The sequence below is a fragment of the Glycine max genome, chromosome 8, assembly GCF_000004515.6.
Source record: "Glycine max cultivar Williams 82 chromosome 8, Glycine_max_v4.0, whole genome shotgun sequence".
Taxonomy (NCBI): domain Eukaryota; kingdom Viridiplantae; phylum Streptophyta; class Magnoliopsida; order Fabales; family Fabaceae; genus Glycine; species Glycine max.
Window position 1 is genome coordinate 2,751,606 of NC_038244.2, and position 19,422 is coordinate 2,771,027.

At 30.9% G+C, this 19,422-nt stretch overlaps 2 protein-coding genes across 5 annotated transcripts; both read left to right on the forward strand.

The window, feature by feature from the left end:
• The first annotated feature begins 141 nt into the window (after positions 1 to 141).
• On the forward strand, positions 142 to 2,423 carry LOC102663884 (pentatricopeptide repeat-containing protein At2g21090). Of its 4 annotated transcripts, XR_005892514.1 has the most exons (4): positions 142 to 303; positions 433 to 588; positions 1,601 to 2,088; positions 2,177 to 2,423. XR_005892514.1 is itself a non-coding variant. In XM_026129509.2 (3 exons), the coding sequence occupies exon 3, from the start codon at positions 1,716 to 1,718 to the stop codon at positions 2,334 to 2,336; it is 621 nt and encodes a 206-aa protein (XP_025985294.1). In that variant the 5' UTR covers positions 142 to 303; positions 433 to 588; positions 1,601 to 1,715; the 3' UTR covers positions 2,337 to 2,423. The 4 variants fall into 4 exon arrangements, 3 of the variants coding, with proteins under 3 accessions (XP_025985294.1, XP_025985295.1, XP_025985296.1); XM_026129509.2 differs by having other exon boundaries at positions 1,601 to 2,423; XM_026129510.2 differs by having other exon boundaries at positions 542 to 588; positions 1,601 to 2,423.
• A 235-nt stretch (positions 2,424 to 2,658) lies between these two features.
• Positions 2,659 to 3,568, forward strand: LOC113002419 (putative pentatricopeptide repeat-containing protein At1g68930). The gene is made up of 2 exons (XM_026129841.1): positions 2,659 to 2,931; positions 3,023 to 3,568. Exons 1-2 carry the CDS (start codon positions 2,659 to 2,661, stop codon positions 3,566 to 3,568), a joined length of 819 nt encoding a protein of 272 aa, XP_025985626.1.
• The last annotated feature ends 15,854 nt before the right edge of the window (positions 3,569 to 19,422 follow it).

Consider the following 19,422-nt stretch of genomic DNA (forward strand, 5'->3'; position numbering starts at 1 on the left):
TATCTAAAAATAATTTTAAATACTTAAAAATCTTCTTTATGAATAAAATATATTTTATAAATAATAATAAAAAAACATTTTTAACTTCTTAAGATCAGTAGTATGTTAGCAAGGCTTAATTTTCTTCCTCCTTTTGGAAAATTTGTTGCTCACCCTCAACAAAACTTTCTACTCTTTTTCTTCAACATTCTCGTGCAACCAAATACTTTAAACTCATTGCTATCCTAATCCCTAATTTTTCTCTCTCCGGCATGGTTTGCACCAGACAGACATGCAGCATTTCCTCCGTCACTGAATATTAAGGTAAATTCCTGTTTTCGTAGATACTTTCAGAACTTGTTTCTCAATTTACACCTTTGAAATTTGAACAAAAGCCTTTTGCTATACATTTGCATATTTTGGGACTAGAGCTCTGTGCTGATACTGTTGCAGGAAATCCAATGTTAAGAGCTATTTCTGCTACACTAAGCAAATGCGTTGCAACTGGTTAAACAAATTGATTATGTTACAATATTTCTTAATTATAAATATATAAATACAGGGGAATGTCAGTTTGAGCAACTGGAGGAATTATCTTTGATCAAGCCGGTAAGGAATTATCTCAGACTGAAATTTCAGATATTGGAACAGTTATTTGTTTGTTATTTTGGCTTTGGAAATTGAACTTCAAATTTTTTATGCCTCCTTTGCCTAAATACTCTTGTAAGCTTACTTTGCTACTGATTGGAAATTTCAGAGCTGATATAGCTAAATCCTTATATTCAGTCTAGGACAAACTTTTGAAAAACTAAAATTGCCTCCATGCTCCTAATTATTTTCCCTTTCAGAGATTGGAACCTGTTGTTCATGGTAGAGGGAGGGAAACTGATACCTTAGATGAGACTTACTTAGTGGTCTGTGAGGAAGTCACACACACATCTATCAATTTTGAGGGTCTTTGAGAGTGTGTACTTTTTAATTCATTCTATGAGTTGAAACCGTATCATTATATTATGGTGAGAGACAATTGTTGTAAATTACTCTATCTTATTTTGGGAGTGGCCTCTTAGTCATTTTTTACATTTTAATAGACATTCTTTTTTTATGGTGTTTCTGATATGTGACTTTGGTAGCTGATTGGGAATCCTAGATTTATATATCTTCATAGAAATCAAGGCTCCAATTCAGGCTAGCAAATTTGGAGTTGTTTTCATTGATGACATATAAAAATTTATATTTCCAATAGTATGTAATTTGTACAGATTTCAGTTTGGGTCACTCAACTTGATGGAGTACCTTTTTAATTTGATATTTTACATGATAATATCAAATGATTTCCATATGATGCTGGATTTGATGCAAATAATAAAATAATATCAATTAGATTAGTAAACAATTTTTGTGCTCATTAAAAAAAAAATGCTCATGTGCATATCATGTTTAAATAGAAAACTTGATTTCTATTGTTAAATTTAGACAACTGGGGGTGGGGGACTAAGGGCATTTTAACATGAGATACATGAATGTAGTATTTCGTCAGGACATTTACTGTTATTTCCAACAACTATAATATACATTGTTTAATGATTTAATTGCTAATTTTATTTGTTGATGGGTGTAGGAGTGCATATGCTTTTTGCCAGATAGACATAAAACTCAATAGTGAATTATGTTATTTGGTTAAAGTTGAAGTGCTGGGTATGAGGACAAGAACATAGAACTGAGTGAGGCATGGAATGAAGTTGATTGAATCCGAATCTGGTGGTGGTGGTGGGAGAGAGGCTGAGTTAACCAAACCAAAAGTGAAGGTCAAGCAAAAGCTTCACCAAGCCATAGATCTGTTGTACTCTCATGGACCTGCTTCTTTTGATGATTACACTCGTTTTGTGCTTCATTGTGCTCGGGCCAATGACTTCATTCAAGCAAAGAGACTGCAGTCTCACATAGAACTTAACCTTTTTCAACCCAAAGATTCCTTCATCCACAACCAACTCGTTCATTTGTATGCCAAATTTGGCAAGCTCTCAGATGCTCAATATGTGTTTGATAACATGACTAAGAGAAATGTTTATTCTTGGAATGCTTTGCTTTCTGCTTATGCGAAGATGGGTATGGTTGAGAATTTGCGTGTTGTCTTTGATCAAATGCCTTGTTACTATTCTGTTTCATATAACACATTGATTGCTTGTTTTGCAAGTAATGGGCATTCAGGCAACGCATTGAAAGTTCTTGTGAGAATGCAGGAAGATGGGTTTCAGGCTAACCCAGTATTCCTATGTGACTCCATTGCAAGCATGTTCTCAGCTTTTGGATTTGAGGCATGGGAAACAGATTCATGGGAGGATTGTTGTTGCTGATTTGGGGGGAAATACTTTTGTAAGGAATGCTATGACTGATATGTATGCCAAATATGGTGATATAGATAGGGCACGGTTGTTGTTTGATGGAATGATTGATAAAAATTTTGTTTCATGGAATCTTATGATCTTTGGGTATGTAAAAATGGGGAATCCTAATGAGTGAATTCATTTGTTTAATGAAACGCAGTTATCAGGTTTGAAACCTGATCTAGTTACTGTTTCAAATGTTCTCAATGCTTACTTTCAATGTGGACATGCATATGATGCAAGGAATTTATTTAGCAAATTACCAAAAAAGGATGAAATTTGTTGGACAACAATGATAGTTGGTTATGCACAAAATGGAAGAGAGGAGGATGCTTGGATGTTGTTTGGTGACATGCTATGTAGAAATGTTAAACCTGACAGTTACACCATTTCTAGCATGGTTAGCTCTTGTGCCAAGCTAGCTTCTTTGTATCATGGTCAAGTTGTCCATGGAAAAGTAGTTGTAATGGGTATTGATAATAACATGCTCATTTTTGAAACTATGCCTATTCAGAATGTGATCACTTGGAATGCCATGATTCTGGGGTATGCACAAAATGGACAGGTTCTAGAGGCCTTGACTCTGTACGAAAAAATGCAAGAAAAATTCAAAACTGATAATATTACTTTTGTGGGTGTTTTATCTGCTTGGACAGAAGTATTTTGATTCAATCAGTGAACAGCAAATGACACCCACATTGGATCACTATGCATGTATGATCACTCTCCTTGGTCGGTCAGGTAGAATTGATAAAGCAATGGATCTAATCCAAGGTATGCCTCATGAACCAAATTACCATATCTGGTCCACCTTACTATTTGTTTGTGCCAAAGGTGACCTAAAGAATGCAGAGTTGGCAGCTAGTCTTCTCTTTGAATTGGATCCACATAATGCTGGACCCTATATCATGCTTTCCAACTTGTATGCTGCTTGTGGGAAATGGAAAGATGTAGCTGTTGTAAGATCTCTCATGAAGGAAAAGAATGCAAAGAAGTTTGCTGCTTACAGTTGGGTTGAGGTTAGGAAAGAAGTCCACAGATTTGTTTCAGAAGATCACCCTCATCCAGAAGTGGGAAAAATCTATGGTGAAATGAACAGATTGATCTCAATATTGCAACAAATTGGGTGTAATCCAGATACAAACATTGTCCTACACATTGTGGGGAAGGAAGAAAAGTTTAGATCCATTTCTTACCAATGAGAAACTTGCTCTTGCATTTGCTTTAATTAGAAAGCCCAATGGAGTTGCACCTATACGGATCATAAAGAATGTACGGGTCTGTGCTGACTGTCATGTATTTATGAAGTTTGCATCAATTACTATAGCACGACCAATCATTATGAGAGATTCAAACAGGTTTCATCATTTCTTTGGTGGGAAGTGCTCTTGCAAGGACAATTGGTAAAGTCTCAATCAAATGGTAATCTGCTGCAAGTTTACTGTTTCCAAAAGGAAGGGTGCTAGCAATGTAATATGCACTCTGTATCCTTTCTAAAAGATTTTGAAACAAGGGAAAAAGTCATGATATGATTCCAGACTACCAACTCCCGAGTATTAAAGCAGGTATGTAGCATGAGAATACTAAGTGAGAAGTACAGCAGTACTTCGATGAAAATTTCTTGTGACTTGGCAATGCAGCTTAAGATGTTTGGGACTCTGAGGCAAGTATACTCTGAAGTCATTGATCACTACTTTGCATTGAATGAGCAGGTTTGAACCTTGAATGGAAGTCTGAAATATCCTCATAAATTGCTGGGAAATCGGGGCTAAATATTGTTTGTAACATATGCTGTATGTATCTCAATATTTTGGCAGAGGCAATTTCTAGCTTCTAAGGTAAATTTGAATTATGATTATACATATTCTAAAAGCTTTATATAATGTTTATGGATAAAGAAAAAGGTCAAGTTTGTAATGTTATACAACATCTTATATTTAAGAAGACATTCTTCCAGTTCCATCACCAATTTTTCTAATTGTTCTTCTTCTTCTTTTGTTTCTTAATAGTTCAGTTTTTGTTTCTGCTGCACATCATTGATGAGCATACATGTTTGTTTGTTTTCATTTTGTATATTTTATAACTAATCGGTGATCAACTGATCATATATTACTATTACATGGTATTGGTAGACATAAATGCTTATAAGAATATTGTCATTTATGTGAAATTGATGTTACGCTGCTAGTTCGGTAAGTGCACCGATTCGCACAAGTAGTATATTAAAACGGTAAGACCGAGTATCGTATGCATAGGAAATTTGTTTCACTTAGAAAATGTATATTTAGTGAACAAACATTTGTATAAATCGAAAGCAAGTAAATATCGAATTGGGTTTTTGTTCTAAAATCAATTTAAATACAAATTAAATATCTAAAGATTGAGAAGTAAAATAGTCAAGTAAAAAGCCTTGGGTCGTTCTACTGAATTTTTCTTAATGTTATTATGTATTTTTTTTCTATTTAATGTTATCCTAGTGTTCTTATGTTGCGAAATTACACAAACCAAGATCCCTCGAGTGAATGGGTCTAACTCTCTTTAAACCTCGTCCTTGATCCCTCAACAAACTTAGCCAAAAGGAATCGCATTAAGACTACAGCATAATAAGGACTAAATCACTGCATTTCATTCCTAGACATACAATTTTTTAGCTTGCTCTATCAAGTTCTAAGACTTTAAAGCATTTTCCAATGCTAAAAATCCTAACTATACATACAAATGAGTGATCAAGCCACAAACATGTAAAAATAAGCATGGATAGAAGTAATGAACACATAAAAACAACATTAAATAGATAGTGAAAGAATATTATATCAAAGGTTCAGCAGAACTCCCCAATCAAGAGGTTTAACCTTCCATTACAAGTAATGAGTTTTCAATACAAAGAAGAACAGATTTTGAGTGAAGGAAAATGGCTAAGAGGGGTTGAATGTCTCCTTCAACCTCTAGAATCTTAATCTCACTCCTCTAACCTAAACTCTCTTGGTGACTTTGTTTTTGTCGCTCTAACTTCTCCATTGACTCTGTTTTTCCACTCTCCCCCTAGTTTTTGCCAACTTCAGTGTTTTAAAGGCTACTTTGACGTTTCAGCTTCTAAAGACTCGCTTAACGAGATTGGCTCGCTAAGCAAGAGTAAGTAAAATTTGACTTAGCGAGCTGGGCACGCTGAGTGCGAGAAGAGACAAATGACTCGCTGGACGAGCACATCTCTAACCAATCATCTTCTAGAGTTTTCTAGCACACTAAGCGAGCTGCATGCCTCGCTCAGCGAATGTCACTCACTAAGCGCATATGTCTCACTTAGCGAGACATCAGCTGCTTGAACCTTCTCTCCTTTTAGCCTGAAATTGAAGTGGTTTTAACATTAATTCACAAAATGGGAGTATCTACTATATAAAATCAAACTAAACATGAAAATATGTACAATTCCTACAAAAAGAACCATAAATTAGAGGAAAGATGTTAATTTTATGTAATTATTCAATACCAAAGTTAGTCGTACATAACGACTAACAATTGGCTCTCTATAATATCATTGAGAATGTGAAATATTTGGAAGATCCACAACTAGGGGAAGGAAATCAAAATTGAATTTGTATGCATAAGAGGGAAACTTAAAGTAATTTACTAGCATGGACAATTTGAGTGTATTTTGCAATGTTACTTATTTAAATTGACTATTTACAATGGTATAAATGAAATGATAATTTGATGTTTTTGTCAGGGATGAATGTTCCGTCCCTGTACTACTTGTTATTATGGATGTGAAATCTTATCGGCAAGTGTACTGAATCGTGCAAATAATAATAAAATCGCAAGAAACCGAGTATCGAACTCAGGGAACTTGTTTCATTTAGTGAAGCGTCATTCAATAAGCAGACATTTGTATAAAAAGACAATGAACATGAATAAAGCTATGGTGTTTGCTATTCTAATTACTAATTACAGAAAATATGAGCAAGTAGGTGTTAAAACAGATAGTTAAAAGCATTGGGTCCTCCTACTGAGTTACTTGATGCAATTAAAGGGTTTTCTCTATTCAAAGATGTTCATGTGTTCTATGCTGAGGACAACATTCCCAAACATCGATGTCTCGCATGAATGGGCTAATTCTAATTAAACATCATTCTCGAATGTCTTATCGAACTTAGCTTAACCAAACAACATTAAGGTCACAGCATAAAACAACTAAGTTACCACACTCCGTGTCCAAACATATGATAACCTAGCCCGTTTTATCTAGTTCTAAGGATGCAGTACATTTTTCAATGCTAAAGCTCCTAACTTTACATACAAATGGGTGATCAAGCCATAAGCATGCATATATTAAGCACAGATAGAAACATTGAACACATAAAAACAACTGTAAATAGATACGATAAGAATTTACATCAAATTTTCAACAGAAGTCCCCAACAAAGGGGTTTAGCCTTCCATCACAAGGCAACACCTTTCACAAGCAGGAAGGGAATTTTCAGATAAGATAACAGATTACACATGGTGGGGATGTCTCCTCTACCTCTAGAAATCTAGAAATCCTCCTAAACCTAAGATCCTCCTAAAAGCTAAGGTTTTTGCTTCCTTGCTTTATTTTTGCACCTCTAGTCTCTGTTCTTCACACTCTACCCGCCAAACTCTTCCTTTTCTTTCACTTCAGACTTTAAAAAGGGTTTTTGATCCTCGAAGGCGCGCTAAGTGCTAGAAGAGACAGATGACTCGCTGGGCGAGCTGGTTACACGCTAGGCGCGTGCTTTCGTGACAGATTTCCTTCAAGATTCCTCTTACTCACTAAGCGGGCTGATGTCTCGCTTAGCGGATGATACTCGCTAAGCACATGGTCCAAGCTTAGCGAGACACCAACTATTGCTTCTTTCAATTTTTCTCCTTTTTACTTGAAATTGAAGTGAAATTTGCATTAATTCCATGCGGAGAGCTTCTACTGAGCAAAGATAAAACTAAACAAGAAAATATTTACAATCCTATAAAAAGAACCATAAATTGGAGAAAATATATACATTTTAGAAAAAATTTCTATACAAAAGTTAGTCGTAGATGACGACTAACAATGAACATAGCACCACCTGGATGTGATTGGAGTATTGGACCTTAAATCTTCAATTATGAGCTCTAGTACCAGTGCCTGAGTTCATTGATGTGTCTCCTTTCTTGATCTCCACAAAGGGTTTTAGGCATTTGACTTGTGCAATAGGCCCTATCAACTAAGAGGTAGTCCAGGAAGCTCTTTTAGGGTAAGTAATGCATAAAATAGTTTCAATTTTGAGTCTCATTCTTTAAAAATTATTGGCTAATAGTTATCCTTGTGAAAGTTAAAATGCATGCTTTAGTTTGGCATGATTATATTATTGGGTTTAGGATCCATTGATGCCATTGTAAATCAAATTTAATCTCACACTAATAAAAACTTTTTTTATTATGAATGTTAAAAAAAAATCACAGATGGATTGAATATAACTTCATGTTTATCATATGCTAAGAAAGAACTTTATTTTTTTCTGTAAATTCTAATGTGGTGATTAACTATGGCTATAATTGAACAACTGGATTTATGTAAATCACTTTCTATGACTTACTAGATGCTGCAAGTTTATCTTACACATGATTCTATGGATCTTATTCCTAATGTGAATGAGTTGGCCTTGTTTCAATGGTTGATTGTGTAGGTTGGAGTGACATGGTATACCATAATACTAGTGTATCCCATATGTGCATCCAATCGATTTGTTATTAACATAATGCTTGCAATTTATTTTATATATGAGAAGTCTGGTATTTAAAACATATAGAGAAACATTTTTCTTGTTCAAAATGGATCCTCCATATGTATGGGGTTTAGCCAATCTAAATCCAGAAAATATATCCTGTCAGTCATATAGTTATATGACGTAAAATCACAATCATATTGAATCATATATTTGGTAGATTATCTTCCTAGTCAAATTGATGGATGCTATCTTGGAGGAATTTTCTAAATAGGCAGTGAAAGTTATGGCGAAGAATGGGTACTTTTTATTTTGTTGAGCTCTATTTGTTGTTTTATTTTGGACCTTCCGCTTACAAGCTATAAGCATGTTGCTTTTGGTTGAAGTTCCATTGAGCAAATTAGATTTGTGACCCAATGTTAACATTATTTAACTATTTGGGTGTGATGATTGTATCCTTTACTGCTTCCCTTGTCGTGGTATGTAATTAATCTGTTAGTTTACTCTGCTGTCTGAGCTATCTCAATATGAATTCGAGATATATCTGTGTAATTTTTTACAGTATTCATTTGTGATAAGAGTTACTATGAACTTCACACCTAGGATTGGCTTTTATAACCAGTGGAGTGCTTTGGCCTTCGGTTTAGCTGCATAGAAATCTTTCAGGTTACCGGCGTAGGAACACTATTTGGATACACTTCAAGGAGTAAATGCCTATTTTATGTGAATCTTATCAGAATCTTAGTTACATTTTGATTTAATGTTACATATGTATTTAAAATAGTTTTCTTATCTCTGGTGTATATTGATTTAACTGTATTCTAATTTTTCTGAGGATTGAAGCAAATCTTCATAAGGACATGTTGGATACTTGAATGTTAATTTAGTAGTTTGTTATTGAATAGAACGTGACCAAATTCCCTTGGAGAAGGAAATCCTCTGGCTCAATAGTTAAGCTGGGCTTTAAATTAATATGAAAGAAGTTATTCGGCCCTTCAATTGAGTCCATAATTTATTTGAAATAATGCTTTAGCCTGTGTAAAGAGAGCTGCACTATTTGCCTTGTTCTTTATCATAATTAATGTTTTTCTTTAGGCAAGCTAATAAGATTATACTATGAAGAAACGAAAACGTTTTCATATTATCAGGGTTATTGTAATTTGTAAGTTCTAGTTGAGACTTGACTCATTCTCATTTCCGAATAAGATTTTTTTAGATGGGTATTTGTAATAAGATAATTTATCCTACTTTTAAGCTTTAAATTTTGAAAAAAAATCAAATTTATGTTTCATATGAGTGTTATCAAATTAATTTTGAACGAAATTTATTTTACAAAATTGATTTTACTTTAAATTATTTATAAAGTGAAGATATTTATGTTTGAGTTTTTGCCTAAATTTACTTCAACTCAAAAACAAATTCTAGCTAGTATTGCAAATTCAACATAAATCTTAACACATGCTTAAAAGACAAGTTTAATCGATATGCATTTTCTTTTATTTTTATTGTCATTTGTATCATGACAAGATGTGTTTAATAATCAATAGGTAAAATTATATTTTTTGTCTTCTTAATTGTTTCTAATTTCGATTTTGATCTCTCTTTAAAATTATTAACACATTTAATCTTTTAATTATATTCAATTTCATAAATGTGATCTTAACATTGACGATTACGTGTATGCCACGTTCTAATTGGACGTTGACAACAATACATTTTCAATCAATATTTTTTTATAACAGTCAATATCGGAATCACGGGATCGAATATAATTAGAGGATTAAATACGTCAATAATTTTAAAGGGAGATGAAAATCAAAATTAAAGATAACTAATAAAAAATATAATTTTACCTTGACCAGTAAGCGGAGCAAGAATTTTATCTGAAATTTTTGTGTCTTCTTTCGTGTACAAAATAGAACAACAAAACCCAAAAATGATGAAGGAAAATGATACACGTGCGTGTAATCTTTATGTGGCCCTTGTCTTTCCCAACGTCAATAGTCAACAGACACGTCCTACCAACTGCTGCCACTTAACGTACTAGTCCAACTTTTGGGCGCGCCACTGTCATACGTACCTTTTTTTCTATATGTGCTATAGAAATTTTTTGAGACACAATTGAATTCGAGACTAAATGTGATTATTATATAAAATAATACTCTTTATTTAAATATTTACTATAATTATATATTTTAAATTTAAATTTAATATTTTTTTTAAATTAAAATAATTTTGCATAAGTTAATTCACATACTCGATAATACTCATACATGATCATGCTCTTGCTCATCCTTCAATCTTCATCAGATCATAATGCCATGACTTTTGCTACACAGTCGGCACAATTCAATTGGTGCATCATGATTGTCATCCTTTTGTCTCTTTCTTGTAACACTAACCATTCATTTTCCTTATCCAATTACGTATAAAATGTTGTTATTCATCTACTTTTTTTTGTTAGTACCTCCTTCTTTTCATGGCATGGCATGTTATTTCTCGTTGGGGAGAAAATGATCTCATGCGTATTTAAAAGTGGTGACGTGGTCCTAGTGAATAATGTTAAGCTACCACTATAAATGTTTTTGATTGACACATTTGGCATCTTGTTGGAGTTTTTTTTTTTTATTTTGCACTGCATCTTGTTGGAGTATGTCTCTGTGATCGTTGTCAAGTTTAAATTACAGAAACTTTTGTAATCAAACCAAATTAAATTCCGTATAGGAAGAGAGCATAAAAGATACCAAAAAGCAGATACTCTAAAGAGAATATAAAGATGCGACGATTGTGGAACCAAAGAGGCACCTGTGGCTCCACAATTAACTAGACAACATGGAAAAGGAAAATAAGGAGTGGGAGAATCAGCCTATAAAGCAATATTTTGAGGAAGCCAAAATAATCAAATGATATATTTAAAGTTATTAATTTACTTATACTTTTACTGAAAATACTAGGGATGGGGGTGCGTGACCACTGAGCATGATGTATAATGCTTTGTTTTAGTACATACCCATGTATAAGTTATTTTTTTGCTCATTCCACGACGATGAAGTACGATATTGCCTTTTGATACAAATCTATCGACATTCTCTCTCCTTCTTCCTCTCCATAAAATTTGATTGAAAATTTAAATTATTAATGTTTTGTTTGGATGTTTGGAATTTTCCATTATGTCATTTTCGATTGAACTCTTCACCAATTTCGCATAAGTCTTCAACAACAATTGGAAGAAATATCAAATGCCACTTTTATTCATATAATAATTGCGGATGAATTAGCAAAAGCAAAATCAAAGTATATATTTCGCTTTTGCAATAAAGTAGTTAGTTATGAATAAAGGTGGATAGAAGGATTCCGATGCACAAGTTAGTTGCATAATTTGCAATTCGCGTGAATTTAAACTAGCTAGGAAAAGTGTAGTTAATTTAATTGTAAGTTTACCTAAGTCAATTGGCCAAAAAAAAGAAAAAAAAAGTTTACGCAAGTCAATTCATGAAGGTCACGAGTTTAAATATGCAGCTACTCTTATTATATGCAGTATGACTTCGTTCATGTTATATGTGTGACCAAAAGATGAAAAGCAACAACAAAGGAACTAGGAATAGGAAGATACATCAACTGCCATCATTCACGTTCCAATCACCAATCACCAATCACCAATCACCCTCTTTGTTCCCCTTGTCTTCTCGATATGAAAAAATTATTAAATAATTCAAGATAATAATATTAATCATAATCCTAGACCACCTAATAATTTATTCTTATTCTAATGTCTTTATAATCTATTATTATTATTACATGTCATTATCATCATTGTCAAAAAATTATTATTATCACTCCCTTAATAAATAAAAAATTATTATTATAACAACTATTATTACTTTTAACTCATTATTATTATTATCATCTCTTGTCATGATCATTATTATTAATTTATTATTATTATCATTATCATCATTATCTAACATTTTTATCACATTTATCATCATCTTTTATCATTGTTGTTGATGTTATCGTTATTACCTTTATTTTATAGACCATTCATTACTTTCATGCACTAACAATGTTACCTCACTTGCCTGTCACCAATAAGCAATTTGTATAGTTTGCATTTAGAATTTAACATTAAAGTTTGAAATAAAAAATCTAAATATGATCAAAGTTAGTATCGGTCTTTCAAGTTTTATTTTTTTTATATTAAAAAAAAATCTTTATCAAGATGAGTGATGACGCATATCTATGTATGTCATGTTAACTACTAATGTAGGATAACAAATAACATGACATGTCAATGTTATCATTAGTAAGTAATGATAAAAACTAATTTTCAAAAAAAAAAATTATACAAATCAAACTAATATTTTTTTACTGCAACCAATAACTTATTAATAAAACATTTAGAACAAACTCAATGCTAAATTTTAAATGTTTATGCACAAAAATATTTCCTGATTAATAATTGGACTCAATAAGTTTTCCATCTATACAGTTAAAAGTTAAACTATAACGAACATGAATTAGACTTTATGGTCTTCTTTATCCAATTTTCGTCCCTGCAACGGAGAGAAAAGTTTTCAGTAGATTTCACTACACTTTTCTCCTCCTCCCTTAATTCCCTTTATAACCAAATAGGTAAATGACATTTTCTATCTTTCTAGATTCGGTCCACCTAAAAATAATTAGTTTTGTTTTTTATTTAACGTTTTTATTCTAAACTCCTATCCAACATCAAATCATCACGTTTTCAAAAAAATTTATAAATTAACCTTGAAACAGAGAAAATTTTAATAGGGGTATGGTAAGTTACTTCTCCAAAAACATAGCAAACATTTTATATTTTTGAGAAGAAAAAAAAAACATCTAGATCCCACTGCAACTATTCTATGTACGTATTTGAAACCAATTTCGTGAAAACTATATATATACAAGGTACAAACTAAGGTATAATGTTGGTGAAAATTCCAAGTATATTATTGTACATTGGTGAAGACCTAAATTTTGAATTCCCATGCACGGTATCGCCATTTTTTCTGCGTCGGCAGGCAAGGATATTGATATCTTGAGAGGATAGATTTTGTCCAAGTTAACATTCTCATATTTTGTTATCATGCAATTATTTTTAGGCACCACCATTGCTTTAGTGGCAGTAGCTCTTGCAATTCATGAACCATACAAATAAATAATCGTATAATTATTATGCTACCCCACTCTCCCTAGCTCGTCGTTTCAATCAATTTGCATACCATATGTGCTCTGGACTTTAGGGCACACACGGGATTTCATAAAATCATATTGCCTAAAAGCGTGTTTTGACTATTATGCAAGCAAGGCCCCTCCACAGTATTCCACCGCCAACACCCCTTGCCTCCATTCCTATGTATATAATTCTTTGATCTTTCTTATTCAAAGTAGTTAAAAATGGGTGACATGAGATTTAATTTAAAGACATTATTAAATAGGTTTTAAAAACAGTTTATGATTACAATTGCAGCCAAAACATTAAGATTTTTGGAGTTACAATAACAGTATCGCAATCACAATTATGATTGCATCAGTCATATATATTTATGTGTAATTTTCCGTATAACATCAAGGATCACAATGAAATTATAGCTATAATATAAAACCTTGGTGACAAAGTAGTGTGTAGTTTTTAGTTTTTTAATTTTATTTTTCTGTAGGATCTAGCTGTCTAGGTATGAACTAATGTATTCATATAAGTATATGATTGAGGTCATTGTTATAAGAAATGGTTAGATATAATGGACAAAATGAAATGGCAATAACAAAGAAGAAGACTGGAATTTCAATTTCATTTGAAGCCCATTAAGAAGAATTGGAAGGGACCCAATAGGTCCAGTTTCTCTCTCGTCGACATGTACATTCCGCAGCACAGCCGCACAAATTGAACGAGTAATGGGGGGGGGGGGGGGACCATATGATGATAAAAAAAAAAAATGAAAGTGACATTTTTCTTGGGCCTTAGAAAAGTGACGTTTGTTTTTGGTACGAAAGGTGCCCGAAAATACGAAACCCAAAACAAAAGCAAAAAAATAAAAAAGAAAGGTGGAAGTGGGACCACAGGTGTGTATAGTAGCAGACAGATAGAGAGAGAGGAGGGTGTGTGTGCATGAAGATTGAAGAAGCGAGAAAGAACACATGCTGTGACGGAAACAGTGCCGACAGCCACTATTCATTGGTGACAGACTGTGACTCACAGTTCTTGACCAACCAGTCAACCACCGCCACCCCTTCACCTCACTTTGACTCCTTTTCTCACCTCCTGCCACATGCTGTTCTTCATTCATGTTTTGTTTTTCAAAAAATATGGTAATTTTGTTATCCTTTGATTAAGAGAAAATAAAAATAAATAAAATATGAGTTTTAAATTAAAATTTAAAACTTTCAATCTATTTCCCTTTTCTTTTTCCCTCGTTCGAATCTCTAAACATTTAATTGATGCTTCACATTTTCTTTATTTTCCTCTTCTGATACATTGCATCACTAATTATAATCATACTAACCACTTATCTTTCTCTTAATTTCTTCTCTAAAAGATGCGCCCATGCATCTTTTCCGGAAATAAAAGAAAAAGAAAACTAATCTCAAAGGAACAAAGTAGAATAGTAGTCATGATCAACCAACAATTGATTCTAAATGCCTGGACAAGATCCAAACTCTAGACCGTAGTATCTAAATTACTTTTGAGTTTTTGACTAGCTGTATTATTGATAATTATAAATAAAATTATTTTACATGTTTTGGTTTTTAAAATAATTTATCATAATATTAGGATTAATGCTAGACAAGTCTGTTAGAAGTGGTAGTAACTAGTTGTATTAATTATTTAAGTTTATAATATTATTGTATTATTAAACTTAAATGTTATAATATATTTGATTTGATCTCATATTTAATTTTAATTTATTATTACAGGTAGTTCTCCCTTCTTACTTACTCGTCTAATTTTTCCATATTATATAATATAATTATAACTTATAAAATCTATATATAAGTGAATTTTTAGCAAGAAAATATTTATAAGTGAATTTTAGTTTTTAATATTATGACGCTATGAATATTTTGTTGTTTTTTTAGTTAATATTACGTAATATAGTATATAAAAATTAAAATAATAGTATTATTTAATTATTAAATAGAATTAAATAATTAAATTTTAAACCAATATCGATCTTTACCAATTCAATAATTGATTTGATTTTAAGTATCGTAATTCCCATATTTATAAGTACAAATATATAGAAAATGTTTGATTAATATGCTAAGAGAGTGAAAAAAGAGGAAAAATAATTAGATATAATAAAATTTATAATATGACACGAAAAAAGAAAGAAAAAAATGAGAGATGTTGATGGGATGTATAAAATGAAAAGTGATTTATATATCACTATTCATATTAAAATTCTTTAATGAAAAATGGAAACTACACTCCTGTCTTGTCTTCTGGGGCACCATTAAAAAAAAAAAAAAGGTGTTGTCCACATGATCAATCTAACTTATCTTCTTTTTTTTTGTCTGACCAAGGTTTATTACTAGCTAGTCTTAAAAAAATTAATTCCAAGTAAACTTTTTTGTCCTCATTATAATATACTTGTTTAATTGCACTAAAGTTTTCGGTGGAGTCCCTATACTTGCATATTGCATTGTGTTAAAAGAGATCATGCATGGATCCAACTCTGGTCGGAGTCATGACCATATATTCACCCCCCATGGTCACAAGGGGGTGCAGTTGCAAACTAATATTACAAGGACAAACACAAGTCATTGATCTAAGAATAAGAATCTAGGACATGGCAATTGTGAGAAAAAGAATTAAAGTACGATAATGCTTTTAAGCGACAAACTAGCTTTAGAGAAAGAGATCATCAGTCTTCAATTTTAATTTTGGCTCTATGATTATATTCGCTGTTGAGATGAGCAATTGCGAGGAAGAACCCAAGCCTTAGAAAGTTGCAGCTAAGTGGAGATTGAGGTCATTTATGTGGAAGAGTAACACTTCCTTCAGCTTTAATTGAAGTGGGTAGTTAGGATATTCCAAGATTAGCCTTGGCATTAAATGATTATATTAAGTGATTATCGATCTAATATTAGTTTCTCTAGTAATTGATTGTTAAGGAATAAAATGAAAATTAATGAAAAAATTATATTAGAAATTATAATTTTTTATTAATAAATTTATTAATTACTACCTTTATGATAATCATTAATAAAAGTAATTTAATATTTAAACATTAGAATCAAATGATTATTTTAACTTTTTTAATGTAACATTAATTATTTTTTAAATTTAAAAAAGTGTTTTTTAAAATGATGTTTATAAAAACGGATAAAAAATATTTTTTTAAAGAAAGATAAAGAAATTTTTATTTTATTAAAAAAACATAAAATTTCTTATTTTATTATATAAAAGGCAGAAAACTATTGATTTTATTAAAAAAGTGTTTTATTAACAAATAAGTTAAAATAAATGAGTCAATGTATGTTATTACATGGCTTAAATTTAATGTTTACTAAAAACAATTTCACGAAATTGATACAGTTGAATTATCAATTTAAAGAATGCTAGTGACACTCTATTTATTTTTATTTTCTATTCAATTCATTAACACGTTATATTTCTATACAAATTCGATATGAGTTTATGATGTACTTCAATATTTATTAATTCTTGAAAAGATTTAGAATATATAAAGAAGACAGATAGATAGCCCATTCTTGAAAAGTTTTCGTATATCGCACGAGCCATGGAACTAATGATCTATATTTACCGTATCGCAAAAATAATACACAATAAAATAATACTCCTTTGAAAAGAAAAAAACAATACTTGTATATTTCTTTTCTGGAAATTTGAACAATATTTCAAAAGAAGGCATCTGGGAAAAACGAGTGCGAATCAAAAGCTGAGGACGTAAAGTACATCCAGTCGTTGCATTCCACAATTCTAAAAAAACGTCAAGAACAATAGAACATGGCCCAATGATGCATAAAGCGAAAGAAAAAGTAAATATAAAATATCCATTTAGAACCACATTTTTTTTTTTACAACTTTTATTATCTTTTAGCCCCATTAATGGGGAATAAACTGCTTTACTCTATGGCCCAGTTTAATAGCAGACAAAAAGCGATGTTAATAATGTACAATATACTTTTCAATGTTTTTATTTTTATTTTGCGTAAATTTATTTTAAAAATTGCGCGTGTACTTTTAACATATCGGTTTACTATTGAGTAGCTTGAAAGATTCTGACGGCAGCCTTAGCGGCGGTGTCCATGCGCTCTAACGAAATCTTGTAATTGAGTAGTACAAGCATCCAATTCTGGAACAAGAGGATGAGTTGATGTCAAATTTGCATAAATTGAAATCAACGAATATAAAATAGGAAAGATATTAAGTGAGATTAGTTGAGCTGCATATCATCATGTAATAATGATAAGTAATTATTTTTTTTCTTCTTTGAAGTGAGGAGTATCACGCCAAAAAAAAAAAGAACTAGTGAAAAAAATGTGCGTGATGTGATAATTTTTTTTATTTAAATAACTTTTTGTATTTATAAAATAAAGATGTTTTGATTTTGTTATTTAACCTTTATTTCTATTTGATTTTAGTATTTGATAAATAATTATTTTTGAAAAAAAATACTATTTTTGTTTGATTTTGATATCTAATATTTTTTTTATTTTTAAAAATGATATTAGTCTTAAAAATGACACAATGACATGAATGTTAAATTAACAATTTTTAGATATGACATTTTGTTAATCACATCATTGATAAACAGAAATTTATTAATAATGATAGTAAAATCAAACATAAAAATATGTGAAATACTAAAATATTAAAATCAAAACACATTATTATTTTATAGGTATTAAAAATTATTTAAGTCATAAAAAATACTTAGACTTAATATGTTCAACAAAATATTTTAACTCATTTTTAATTCTTTTTTACTAATGAAAAATTCATTTGATTGTTCAATGAATAACCTTTTTAATAATTTTTTTAGTAACTTTCAATATTTTTTAAAATATTAGTTTTCAATTTTTAACTTTTTTATATGTCTTTTCATTTTTATTCTTGATATATTTATTCATTTTTTTTGTTATCTTTTTTAAATAAATTTGAATTTTGTTATTTTTTTTTATAATTTTATTCTTTTCAACTACTTTAATCATTAATTTTATCAAATACTTATAAATTAATAAACTAACTTTTAACGGAACACTTCAACGACTAAAAGTTGAAAAGTTAAGGTATTAAATTATAAATGATTGATAAAACTAGATGTTAAACTAACCGAAAAGTATAAAATTATTTTAGTGTAATAGAAATTACTAATATTCATTATTTTTCTAATTTTTTGCTGTAAAATATTTATTAAAATCTTATAATTAAGTAATTTTATCAGATTTCCAATAAATAATATACTGTATTCATTGAATAAATATTATAACATCGTCGATTTAGGATAAAATTTAAGTAATTGTTGTTAAAACATTGGGAGATGTCTGTCAATATACCACAAAGTTTGAAGTATTTATGTCTAATAAATCCTTAGATTGCATTATTTATGAATTCTTGCATATTGTATCCTTTACGACTTCACTTGAATCAAAACTTCAATTTGAAAAGCATGATGTATGTGATGTATACATTTTTTTTGTCTAATGTACATGTATCTTTCAATGAACATAGTTGTGTTCGATAAGATGATAATGGACAAAGAAGTTTTACTTTCAAATATTTAACACATGTGAGATATCTGACTTGCATAGCTCTATTGCATTTTATCTATTATAATAAAATGAAACGGTAATTAGTGATAATCCTGTAAGAATTGTGAGATTAAGGCAGTTGTCTTTAACAGCCTTACTGCTGCCTAAGACGTACATTCTGTTTTGTGTGTAGTCTTTGGTATATCGAATTGGGCATATGAATAACCATAAGTTAAGTAAGAAACAATGTACCTCATTCTGCACAATTTAGAATTCTTTTCTAAAACTTGTCTCGATTTATATGTTAGTTGGCCCTTCAATATCTTTAAATGAATAAAGGCAAAAGGATGGTTCGAACCTCCATAATTTATTAGGCAAATCCTTCATATCAAGAATAGCTAGAATATAAAAGGAAATTTGTAAATATGGTGTCATTGTGCTCGCAACAGTCTTTTCATTCAAATTGTGGTCTGCAACCACAATTGTGACTGTAATTTCTTTTGGAGATCTTCTCAACCGTACCGTACCTGTAATTACTATTGCTTCAGTTACATTTATCCGTATTGCTGTAAATATAAGGTTTTGTAGGTCTTCAT